Genomic DNA, 13,560 nt, shown 5'->3' with positions numbered 1-13,560 from the left:
AGTTGGAGAAAATATCCCGATAAATAGGAGGCGTCAGGGCAACATGCAGCGCGCAAGTACGTGACTGAATTATAATATTATCAGTCTATTTACGTACTTTTCATAAAGCCCTAATTATTAGTACCGAATTGGTCACGTACTGAATTTAGACGGCCAGAAAATTCACGGTTTTCAACCGACTTATAACTTTTTGAAAAATTGTCGCAGTGAATCCATAGGATAGATGTTCTTGTAAACGTTGCGAAGGATACACTTTCATTGCACGTTTAGTGCCACACACCTACACTTGACAATCAAAGAGCGAAGCTGTAAAAATCGAAAACATACTCGCTTACCTACGTCATACGAAACCGATGGAATTTCCGGACGGATGAAATGTGATTAAATGCTCTGTATCCCTAGACCGAACGTTCATCTTTAGACATTTTGCTAGACAAAGAGCTTTTATCGAACGAATACTTCGGTTGTATTCACTATTCGGCAGAAACCCGTAACCGACCTCAACTCTACCGCAGAGTAAATTGAATTACTAAATAAAAACCTTGTTTCATCTGCGAGTAGGTGGATGAAACTTTTATTAAACCATTAAATTTTCAACATTTTCCATCAACATGATAATAAAACTAGTAATGAAAATTGTTGCGTTGAATCTTTTTCTTGCTCTGTGAATTTCAAGTTTTACAGAGGGGTAAACTAGGGCAAACCCTTGGCACTATATTCCGTTATCGAGACTGGAGCTTCTATTTTTATTTGACAGACTTCACGGTCAGTTGCTAGACTACAGGACTATTGTGAGGCTAGTGCTATGATCCTATTTACTTTAATAGTAGAGATTCGAACATACAACTAATTGCTTATTAGACCAGCGTCTTATAGCAGCTTCGCCACACTTTGCTGGAGAGAAATCTGCAGTTTCATCAGTGTTTTTATCACCGCAGAAAAAAGTAAAATTTAATCAAATTTTAGTTGAACGGGAAACTAGCACTCATTAACTTCCCAGCAAACATTTTGGTCTGTATAACTTAATTCTAAATGAGATAAACGTCAGCATATAAGGTCTATCAAATCATATATCATGCGCAGAAACGGCATATACATGCAAAAGTGGAGGCGATATACATGATTTAGTTCTTCAGAATAATTGAAATGCCGACAAAACAAAACAGTTTATACGACTGAGCCGATTGACTGGATTGCATTTCGACACAGTTCCGATAATATTTCTACTCTACTCTTCGCCTTTCCCCATGTGGTAAATGGCAAGTGTCAAAAATTGCATACAGAGCAGGCTATTTATAGCCAAATATTCGCCCTGAAAGTTAATGAGACAAAAAAGTAAAAGCTTTGCTGAAAGCTTTTTTCATAAGCTTCCAGATATTACCGACCTGTCACAATATTTAACTTTTTTTGTCTATATCATTTAAAACAAGTTGTACTCACCTGGTTTAGAACCAAGAATCACCCGTACCGCGGTATTTGTTCATTACCTTTAAGCTACTGGTACATCAGTACCTCAATAATATTTTTGCACATCTTAAACCGACGTCATCGTACATGTAAGCAATGAGATCTTATCTGATGCATTGAACATGTAAGAACGGATTTGATTCATTCTCATCCGACATACGAGTTTGTGTCAATTGTGACTGAATTACAGTGTCGTAAATAAGTTTGCATTTGATCGGTAATATCATTAAAATTAAATTAAAATGCTGACTTTATGGAATGATATGCAATACCTTTGTTAGCATTCCGTGGTACAGATTGTTCTAAATATACATTAGAATACGTTATCTGCATATTCATATTTGATTGCATGGAGATAATATTATTAAAGCTCAAGTACAAAAATGTTGTCTGTTATTTCAGAAGCTCTTAAAAAGAAATTAAAAGTTATTTAAAATAGAATGCTGAACATTTAGATGCTATAGAACAGCTCAAAATTGCTTACAACAATAAGCATAAAACATTATTTTTTACTTTACCAGTTTAATACTGAATGAATTTTTCCAATTCCACTTAACATTTGCATTTCGTCTGAAAAGCCATAAGATGCACTGATATTAAGGCATTTAGATTAGCGGAATGGATCATAATCTAGACTTGCCCAGTTCTGAGAAATACTCTCCTTGGTAAATTTTAAGATTTCCGTTCGTTTACTTACCTATCAGAGAAATACCTAAAAAATTATGAGTTTCTATTTTTAACATTTTTAATTTTTAAAACGTTACGTTACGTGGTTTTAATACGCCAAAAAACAATCAAATTCCTCAAAGAGTGCTTTTTCAAAAAGATCTTTTATTGTCTTGTCAGTATGTCTTAATCATCATATGCTTGCTGCTTAATATTTAGGCGGGCTTATTTGAATTATTAACATTTTTAAAATAGTTAAAAAAGTAATTGTAAAAGTTTTTCAAACCAGATTAGTTTTTTGAATATTCCGCCACAATAAAAATAAGTTCAATTTTAACAAAAGAATTAAATAGATATTTAAATTTAAAATTTAAGCGAAGAAACCGTTAATTTTTTGGTTGACAAATCTGCATTAAGAACGTATTTGAACAAATTTGAATGTGTTTTGATGCAAATCATATTTTAATGCACCTAGAATCTCATGATTATCACTGCTTGTATATAAATCTAAAACGATGTCATATAAAACGTTTTGCAAAACATAATCCGATATAAACTGTAATTAAATACGATTATATCTTCATGATATGCAATTGTTGGTAACTAAATCTAAGAAATCGTCATATTCGATATTCGCTAAGCATAACCCGATTATCTTTCGACCTCTTTCCGATTTTTACTATTGATTCGTATATCAATCATCGTGTGCATTACATACGATGAAATTTACACAATGTGCTTACAACATGTGTACATTTATACGAGTCCGATGTGATATACATTTATATAAGATTAAATCTCGACATGAATATACGATATCTGGTTTGCTGGGTTTTCGTCGGAGAGCACAATTTCGGAAACAGTTTTTGGGCTTAAAAGCGGGGTCCTGTTTCTAGAAATGTATTCACTGCATTCTTCTTGCCAATCTGAACACAACAAAAATATATTCATGAACAAAATTTTTGTTTCAAACAAAAAAACTACTTTTAAAATTTGCAGAACCAATGACGGCTAATTTCACCTAAAATGAAACTTTAACCAACATTTGAGCTTTGTTTGAAGGGTTGTTGTTGGTATTAAATGCTATAGCCAGGGTTTCGTAGGGAATTGCCAAGCATGTTTTATGGGGATTTGCGCAACTATGAACCAGATTTACCATCCGAAAGATCTTGCAAAAATGTCGGGAGCACAATGTGCCTACGCATCATATCATTTTTGATTTTAAAGCAGCATACGATACTGTCAATCGACACCAGCTGTGGCACACAGTGCACGTACACCGTTATATTGAGCTACGTTGGATCAAATGATGCGTGTAGTGCGCATCTCGGGGACACTCTCGAATTCATTCGAGATGCGGCGAGGGTTAACACAAGGTGACGGCTTGAATGCTGTTCAACATCGCTCTTGAGGGGGTGATCTGACGAGCGGGCATCGAACCGAACGGCACGATTTTCACCAAGGGTAGTCAACTTGACAGATATCATAACCAGGACCTCTGAAGACTGAAAGCGGAGTCTAGAAGGATTTAGCTGAAAATAAATACGTCGAAGACCTAATACATGAAAGGAAACAAGCGCATGCGTCCCATGGACGCTAACCGTTGACGACGACGAACTGGAAGTGGAACGAACTGGAAGATGCGTTCGTGTATTTGAGATCACTTGGGACTGCAATCAAAAACACTAGTAAGAAGATCCAGTGGCGCGTTCAAGCGGAAAATCGGGTCAATTTTGCCCTTCTCAACACGCTACAATCAAGAAGCATACGCCAGCATACGAAGCTGACAACATTTAAAACCCTTATAAGACCGGTAGTTTTTGACGGACTTGAAGCCGTGACGCTGCTCACGGAGAACATGCGCGCCCTTGACATGTTCGAGCTTCCAGTACTGCGGACGATATTTGGCGGAGTATAAACTGAAATCGAAGACTAGAGGAGGCATATGAATCACCAGCTACGAGAGACATTCCCATCGTACATCTGGCGAAAGTCGATAGGCTACGGTCCTTACGGCCGGACACGTCGCAAGGATGCCGGGCGAAAGTGTGACGAAAATAGTACTCCTCAAAAACTCTACTGGCACCATGGTAGCTTCACATGCAAGATAAATCGACCAGGTTGAAAGTGATTTGCGACTTCGGAGACGACGATTTTTTCGTCTTTTGGTTTTAATTGTCCATCTTTGTTTATTATACGTAGTCTGTCGCCTTCTTATCGTTTTTGTTGTTGTCTTTTTAATGTCTGTTAGTCGTTTTTTTATAACATCTACATTTGTGTCGTTTTTGGTTGGTCTTGATGGCGTATTATGTCGTCTTTTTTGTTTCATCGTTTCTTCATTACCGCCGTTTTTTATACTAAAGTCTATTTCACATGGCTTATTTTTATGATTTTCGAATTAACGCAGTTTTTACAACGATTTTTAAAATAACACGGTTTATTTTTGCGACGATTTTTGAATCATAGCGCTTTATAAACGTTTTTCAAATTATCACGATTTTTGCAGCGATTTATTCATCTGAGCGGGGCTTTTGACGATTTTTGGATTTCAGATAGTTTTTTCGGTAATTTTTGGAATACCATGAGTTATTTTTAAGACAAGTTTCGAATTAACTCACATTATTTACCCGATGTTTTACACATCACGTGTCCCCTGTATAAAAAGGCGGGATTGTCGTCATTACTTTTTTGCATCTTATTTTTGTCATTTATTTGTTTTTTTTGTTGTCTCTTTGTTATCTTTTCTTCGTACTCGTCATCATTTTGTCATCTTTCTGTCGTATTTTTGTTGTCTTTTCAACGTTTTTGTTCTTTCATCGTAATTTCGTCGTTTCCTGACATTTTTGTCACTTTTTATGTTGTGGGTTTTGTCAACTTTTTTGTTACTGACGTCTTTTCTTCTTTTTTGCCAACGTTTCACCGTTATTGTCTTTTTTGTCGCCTTTTTGAGCTTTTTTTTGTCTTCTATCATTTTGTTGAGTCTTAGTCACCGTTTTGGCATCCTTTCGTCAGCTTTCATCGTCTTTTTGTCAACTTGTCATAGTATTTTCGCCATATTTTCATCACTTTTTCGTCATCGTTTCAAAGTCGTGGGCTTAAGCGTCTTTCTAAAACGTGACCCTTCTTTATCGACAGACTTCGCGGCCGGCTTTTACAGTACAGGACAATTACGGGGCTAGTACAATGGTCCTACTGACTCTATAGCAAGCAAGCACTGCTCAGCCGAGATTCGAACATACGACGACTAGCTTGTTAGACCACTGTCGTACCTTGAAGCTAACTGGGCTTTTCATAGCATTTTCATCATATTTACGCCATCTTTTCTCCATGTCTTCGTTGCCTTTCCTTCGTATTTTAGTCATCTTTTCATCGCCTTTTTGTAGTGTTTCTGAAGGGCCCAATCATTTAACAGTTTTATTTATCGTGTAAAAAGAGTGAAGATAAATTTAGGTAAAGCGTAAAGGTAAAGCTTAGCCTCTCAGTTTGCCTCGAGGTATGATGCTGGCCCAATAAGCCAGTCACCGTATGTTCGAATCTCGGCTGGGAGAGGCTGTTGGAATCAATAGGTTCGTAGCAACTGGCCCTGCAATTGTCGTGTATTCTAACAGCTGGCTGCGAAATCTGTAGTTTAAAAAACAGAAGGTCAAGTTTCGATAACAGAATGTAGCACCTAGGTTTTGCTTTTAAAGCTAAGACAAGGTTTCCGACTAGTTTATTATAAAGAACTACCTTATTCGCTTGACAGTAGTAATGGAACATGAAATTTTATTGCACTACCGAAATCATAATTAGAAAGGTTAATTGAAAAAAAAAAGGAAAAAAAGTGGGTCTCGAAGCCACTAGTCTCGATAGCTGGTTAAGTGTGCGACTCTTGCACACTTGAATAACGCGGTCACGCAGCGGCAGAAAACCGAAGACAGCTGACCTGTCGAAGGCCAGGAAGCCTGTTCAAGCGTTGGCCAAAAAGCGACGGAACGTGCCGGCCTCCACGGCTTCATTGTCTGGAAGGCACCGAACCGGAATGACAAACAAAACGCGGTGGCCCTAGCCCGCGAGGAAGCTGTACCGAGCTTGTCTGATAAATTTGAGGTGCGTCGTGATGGACGATGAGAATTACATCAAGCCGGATACAAAGCAGTTGCCGAGGTAGGAGATTTATGTTGCCATCACACGCTTGTCTGTTCCTTAGGAGCTAAGAAAAGAAAGGTGGACAAATTCGTCAAAATGTTCTTGGTTTGGCAGGTCATCTGTGGGCGCGTCAATGTGAACCAGACTTCACGATGGATACCATCAACAGGCAAATCTACTGAGACGAAATATTTTAGATGCTGGAAAACAAATTGCCTTTAAAAACACCATAGTGACGAAGTGTTATCATCAATTACGAGGACTAATATTCCCACCTAGTAATCGGTCACCTTTAAGCTCTTTAACTGTCTCCGTACTTCAAATCCTTCGCCCACAAATTTTAAACCTCATGTTCCATGTCTTGAATAAGTTTCCATTGAGACAATCTTGATTTAGTGGCGTTTGGGACAATTTGCCTCACGGAATACATTTGGGACTCACGTCCGATGAGAAAGTGTACTGATGTAATTTCTGTAATTTAATGTTGAAACAAAAGGGTGTGAGTTCAACAATGCATCTGTTTGCGCCATCACGGTTACAAATTGACTAAATGGCAAGTTATGCTCTGCCAATACCAGCTTACTTAAGTTGCGATTTCACCTACTTTACGCTGGTCTCCGAAATTCCACCACAATGTGGAATAAAGGACCACTCAATCCCTCTCTTAGTACAATACTCGATGAGCTTCCGTATATCTAGTTCAATGTTTTTGGTAGTTTCAAAATTGTTGATGTTATCAAAATATAACTTCCTAACGAATCCACGGTGGCCTCCGATGCGTTCAAGGGCGCACATGTAACACTCCGATGTCAAATTGTAGAGTACGTGTAGATGAACTGGGAATAATAATATGCAAACTGTGAAAAATAATTGACTGCTCCAATGGGACTGGTTAAGAGTATTGAGATCGAGTTCTACTTGTCCAGTCAAATACTTTTGCCTGTTCGCATATAATTTTTCCCAGCTTATTCGATTTTTGTTTTTTTTACAAAAATACATTAACTCCAACCCTGCGAAGCTAAAAATACTTTGACTAGTAAAGCCTATACAGGGATACCTCGATATAAGACAATTTATAATTTCTAAAAGTTGTCTTATATCGAAATTGTCTTATATCGAAACATGTTTTTTTAAAAAAAAATCGCATTAGCGGTCGCCAATTTTGCTCTGTGTTATGTGTTTACGGTTTTTGAACTATTTATTATTGTTTGAACTATTAGTTTTTTACTATTTTTGGGGTTATTTTGAAATAATGAACATCTTCATGGCACTGATTTCAGAATGGAAAATCAGCTCTGGTATCGTTATCAGCTATGTCAAGGGGATTTATTTCGATATAAGACAAAATTGTCTTATATCGAATTGTCTTATATCGAGGTTGTTTTATAACGAGGCTGTCTTATATCGAGGTATACCTGTACAAAATTTGATTTTTTTTAGAATAGTTAGACCTGTAGATAAAACTGTCGCTAGGGTTGCCACTACCCTACTAGCACAGTTGTTAGAAAACAGTTGTAACAAACTAAATACGACTAATTCCTGCCATAATTAAGTTGCTTCAACTATAAGTGTCAGAAGCGTGCTACTTGGGCATCCTCTTTATTTTTGACATGTTGCTTATTTTCAAACCATGAAATTAATCACATTTCAAAGGGCATTGTGCTACCCCTATCCTTACACTAATAATTTTTTGGACTTACAGCAGTCCCGCGAATAAGGCGGTGGGTAATGGTGCGCACTCACGGCGATTTATTAGTTGTCCATTATTCAATAAAGTTGGTTTTTGGTGCATTGTTGGTATGCGATATAACCTAGTTATCTATCAAAAATCAACTTCATTGGTCAATGGACAGCTGCGATATCGCATTGTGTGTACAGCACCACCCATCGCCTTATTCGGGGGATTCCTGTACTTCACAGGTTTGTACATTATTCATTACTGTTCGTAGGAATATTTGAACTGACAAAGGTAAATTCAAACACTCTAATTCTGCTGCGCTGAGTGTTTGTTGTTTACTGACCTTTGCGTTCTATGCTTTCTGTCACCATTTGCCAGTTTACACCATGATTGTTACAATTTTCCGAACATTTCAACAGAGTCAACTGAGTGCGTTGATTGCTCACAATCAATTCCGCACGCGTTTGTTTGTTACGAGAGTAATTTAGCATTGCATTTGCTTCCAACACTTCTTCGCTCACTCACCTGTGGGATGCTGAGTAGGAACGACAACGAGTACGCCCCGAGCAAATACCGATGGCAGCGGCGTGCGGTGTTGAGCGACTTCATTGGGTATTTGACCGCAACCCAGCGATCAACTCCGACTAGCACCAGTACGTACGTCGACAGATACAGGCTGAACATCTGCAGCAACTTAAACAGCTTGCAAGCCACCATGCCGGCCATCCATTCCACGGTGTAGCTCCAGGCTGCTTCGCCTATCATGCAAAATCCTGTCACCAGAAGGTCTGCAATCGAGAGATGAAATATGAGCGAATAGATGGCACTCCAGTTGTGCCGGGCCAGTCTTCGAGTCTTGCGGTCCCGCTGGATGCTGCACATAGTGGCAATGTTACCCAGTAGCGAGACGAATGCCATTGCCGACAGTACAATCACACGAATGATGGCAGACTTGGACAGGGATGGTGCGTGAGGCAGACAGATGAGTCCCGGATGGCTGCTGCTAGTACCATCCGGGCCAAACGTCACGTTCAGCTGACCGCATTGCTCCAGCGAAAGAGAAACGTTTGTCATCATATTTGTTTCTGCAATAATGTCCGACGCCAGCGTCGCCAGCGTCGGTAAGTAGGACTGCAATGCTGGGTGCCGGTGAAATTGGGAAACGTTTTCCCAGCTGAGCGAAGATGCAACAGTAGCAGCAGCTGCCTTTGGTCCCGATATGGGTGACATTTCGGTGGGCGGTACGTACGATGCTGACCTCCATGGTGTCGCAAGTCCATCGGTTGTGTAATTTTCCAAGTTCACGTAGCTATTATTGTAGAACGAATCGATCAGGATGGATGATAAATTGACTGCCATCGTTTTTTCCTGAAGTATGGCTCGGTCGATTCCGGCACACGGTGCCAGACGCAACCCGCCTAGAGAGCGGGAAGCTTTGCGATTTCCCAGTGGTCTAGTCTATGCGGTGGCACTCTGAAATTGGAAAGAAGACAATGGGGAAGCTGAATTAATATTCGTTTTGAATACGATGAAACATTTATTATTATCGAAATGGTTATGTAAAGGATCTTATAATTCTGATGGACCAGTTTTTTATATCTAATCTAAGTAACTTATAATATTTACAGTTAAAGATTTATTTTTGTATTTTGTTTTAAAACTTTTTTGGTGATAGCTACCTCTTCAATCCATTTGAAAGGTATGTCCTTCTAGTATGTCTTTCTGGTATTGAATACTGAGACAAATATTTGAATTCAATTTAAACTACATGTTTTGGTTCCAAAGAATAGTTGAGAGGTCGTGCTGTGTATTCCGTCTATAAAGCAGTCATTCCCAAATGGGAGTTCGCCGAAAATTTAGTTCGCAGCAGAATAGTGAACAGAATTTCGCCAGGAGCTTTGCGAACCAAAAAAGGTTGGGAACCGCTGCTGTAAAGGATACATTATTGTTAGGAATGATTGAAAACTCCGATTATTTTCACATCTACACATACATTAACGTAAAGGGCATTTAACTTTTAACTTATACCTCAGAATTCATTTACAGCCAATTCATCATTGATTTACAATTTAACAAAAAAAAAAAGAAATATAATTTACATGGCGACAGCATTGTCTCAGTATTACCCAAGTCTGTTTGTCTTACTATTTTCACTAAGAATGTTTCATAAAAAATAGTGAAATAGAGGTGTTAGCAAAAAATTCTACATAAGGAAAATGGAAGAAAAGAAAGAAAAATCATAAAGAAAACGAAGCAAACGAGAAAGAAAATAAAGATAACTGGACAGAAAGAAGAGGTAAATAAGTTAAAAAAACGGGATAGACAAAGAGTAAAAGAAAAGAGAAAATAGGAAAAGAGAAATAACGAGACAGAAAAAGAAAAAAACGGAATAAAAAGGTATAAAACAGAAAGGAAAAACAGAGCGCATCAGATAATGAGAAAAACCAGAGTATAAAAGGAGCAAGAATGAAACAGGCAACATAGAATAACGGGATATAAAAGGAGATAAAAAAACGCAAATTGGGACGAAAAAAAAGACCTGGATAGGAAGTTACAAAAAACAAAGAAAGGAGGAAAATCGAGTTTGAAAACGAGAAAAAACGGAAGATAAAAGACAGGGCGTGAAACGGGACATGAAAAGAAGAGAAAAGAAACAGAAAAAGAGAATGAAAAATAAAATTAAAACGCATGGAATAAAGAAAAAGCAGAAGGGAAAACGGGATATGAAAAGAGAAAAAACCGACAAGAAGGAAACGTGGAGGAAAGAGGGAAAACGGGCCATGGAACTCCTACCTTTTGTGCAATGCTACACACTTAAAATAAAGCATCGAAGTCGGCAAAATTTTGCCGAGATTTGGACAGCCGAGCGTTCGGTAAATTTTTTATGATACCAAACGGTAGTAAAGATCAAAATTCAAAAACTTTAACTTTTCATTACTTTCCCCTATCGTCCCTTCATCAATTGTAGAACCACCGTTTCAAAAATATATTAATATATGCTTGACCGCATTTCAAGGTAAAGACTAAAAAAACACGAGGTTTGGTCTAAGAGAAACTAAAAGTGAGTAGAAGAATAGCGGGAGAGAAAAAAGAAAGCCGATTAAGGAAACGAAGGAAACAGAAAAGAAGGTCAAGCAAGGTATAAAAGGACAAAATGGAACAAATAACAGAAAAATGGTACAGAAAAAGAAGAAAAGAACAATATAACGAAAAACGGGCTAAGGAAAACGGTAAAACAGAAGAGAAAAAGCGTAAAATGGGTTATAAAAAAAAACCAGAAAGGATAAGGAAGAAAGGGATTCAAAAACAGAATAAATGTGAATGAAAAAACGGAAAATGTGGCACCGAAAAAAGGAAAACAGAACAGACGAACACGAAAAATATAAAGGAAAGGAGATAGAAAGAGTTAGAAGAAGACGAAAATTGGAGACGAAAAAAAAGGAAAAGGAAGAGAAAAGACCGTAAACGGAAAAGAAAATAACAAAACACTGGAGAAAAACATGAGGAGGATGAGGACTGAAAATAAGAACAAAATGGGACAGGAAACAAAAAATACTGAACAATGAAACAGGAAACACGGGATAGAAAAAATAAAACGAGAGAAAAAGCGGAAAAGAGTCTGGAAAAGAGGGAAAAAAGACAAAAGTAGTAAAACGCTTGAGAGAATAATGTCAATTCAAATGTTAGGTAAATTTTTTTCTCTAACTTCGTACCCATGTTCGGTTTGAAGTAAAACTTTAAGGTCAGATTAGTCCAAATACAATCCTAATTTAATGTGCAACGTCAAGTTCAATTTCGAATTTAATTTCAAGTCCGATTTTAAGCCCAATTTCAAATCTCGTTTAATTCCAATTTTAGGTTAAATTTTAGGTCAAATTCAAACGCTAATTTCCAGTTCAATTTCAAGTACAATTTGAATTCCAATTGCAAGTAAATTTCGACTTTAATTGCAAATCCAACTCCAACTCCAAATAAAATTTAAAGTCCAATTGATGATGATGATGATGATGATGGTCCCGCCGCATACCCCCACAAAGGATTGAGCAAGACGTGATATCTATGAGATAATTATTATTATAACAATATGAACCAGTTATGCAAAAAAAACGAACTGGTTTTATATACAGATATAAGAAGTCAAAGTCATTTATATCCGTATGTCGCGCGCGAGGCTCAAACTTTTGTAGACTACTCTTATATTTTTTTAAAATTATAATATGAAAGAAAAAAATCCATCATCACCATCGTGGCGAACATAGTAGTTACTGTGGCATTACAAGAATAAAGAAATAAATAAATTAAGAAAAAATATGAATACAATTTCAATTACAATGAGATCATTCGTCAAAAAAACTTCGTCAGTTACAATCTTCTATTCAATAAAATAAATAAATAAATAATCCTAAAATGAAATAGTCTGTTCAATACGTCGTCAGTTATAATCTAAGTCAATAAATATTTTTAAAAAACTGATTTTACGTGTGAAATACATAGCCTCTTAAACTCTGCAAGCGTTGACGCACGTTTAATGTGTCTTGGCATCGAATTGAAAACATTTATTCCTTTATAAAATAACGAATTTTGTGAAGCACCTGACAAGAAATTTCAAATATCTAATAAGCCCAATTTCATGCATAATTCATGAGGAAAGCTTCCGTCCAAATTACCTACTCTAAATTTAAGTCCAATTATAAACACAATTTCAAGTCCAATTTCCAATATCAATCCTAAATTAGTATAAAGTTTCAAGCCGAGATTAGTCTAAATTCATGTCTTATTTAATATCCTATGTCAAAGCCTACTCCAAGACCAATTTCAACTGTAATTTCTAGTCCAGTTCCATCCCAAATTTCTAGCCGAATTTTAACGTTGATTTTAAATCTAATTGCACCCGAAAGTCCGGATTTGTGTGATAAGTAATAACGTATTCGCCATCCTACGATTACTCTGTTTTCCAGACCAACACACTTTCCGTAATGTACAGTGAGTTAAAATGCAAAAAACGCGAACCTCAGCATTTTCAAAGAGAAAACGTGAAAAAAGCTACAGTATTATTAGCAAAGTTGTTGTATGCCAATAATGGCAACTTTTGACAGGAATAAATTTTCGATTAATCCACCTTAAAGGGCGATAAAAATTTTTTTTTAATTATTTGAAAAAACAAAATGTGTTCTTTGGCAAACTTGTAAAAAATAAAATTTAGAGAAACTTTGTCGAAAATACTTTGGCTCTATCTCTTCAAACAAACGAAATATAATATTTTTTGTATGAACGACTGCTAAGAACTAAAAAATATCCGATTTACTCTTTTTGATGGCACTTTGAAGGCCCACTATGTGCTAGAAAGTTGCACATATTTCAAAAACACACAATTTTGCCGAAGATGCCATAATAATATCTTAAAGTTTTATGCAGGTTTCATGGCTTTTTTGATGAAAAATTGTGCTTTTTCATACCACAATATCTCGGAAAGTGGGTAATAGTTGTAGAAAAGATTACATACATTACAAAAGGGTAAGATTTTGGCTTCCACATCCTGGTAAATTCAATAGTATAGTATTCGGGCTAAATCGTCTCCTTCGAAAATTGTCATTTTCAACATCTTATCGATAGTTTTTAAT

The 13,560-nt window shown here is 36.8% G+C and overlaps 1 protein-coding gene across 2 annotated transcripts in view; it reads right to left on the bottom strand.

Moving 5' to 3' along the window:
* The window catches only part of LOC128739156 (gonadotropin-releasing hormone receptor), a 149,356-nt gene that overhangs the window by 38,146 nt on the left and 97,650 nt on the right, over positions 1–13,560 (bottom strand). For both annotated transcript variants that reach the window (XM_053834574.1, XM_053834575.1), the window contains exon 2: positions 8,465–9,412. In XM_053834574.1, coding sequence (XP_053690549.1) covers positions 8,465–9,298 — 834 coding nt within the window. In that variant the 5' untranslated portion in view covers positions 9,299–9,412. The remainder of the gene's footprint in view (positions 1–8,464; positions 9,413–13,560) is intronic.

This window comes from Sabethes cyaneus, chromosome 3 (assembly GCF_943734655.1).
Source record: "Sabethes cyaneus chromosome 3, idSabCyanKW18_F2, whole genome shotgun sequence".
Taxonomy (NCBI): domain Eukaryota; kingdom Metazoa; phylum Arthropoda; class Insecta; order Diptera; family Culicidae; genus Sabethes; species Sabethes cyaneus.
The sequence above is the reverse complement of the archived record's forward strand: the minus strand, read 5'-3'. Positions and strand labels throughout refer to the sequence as shown.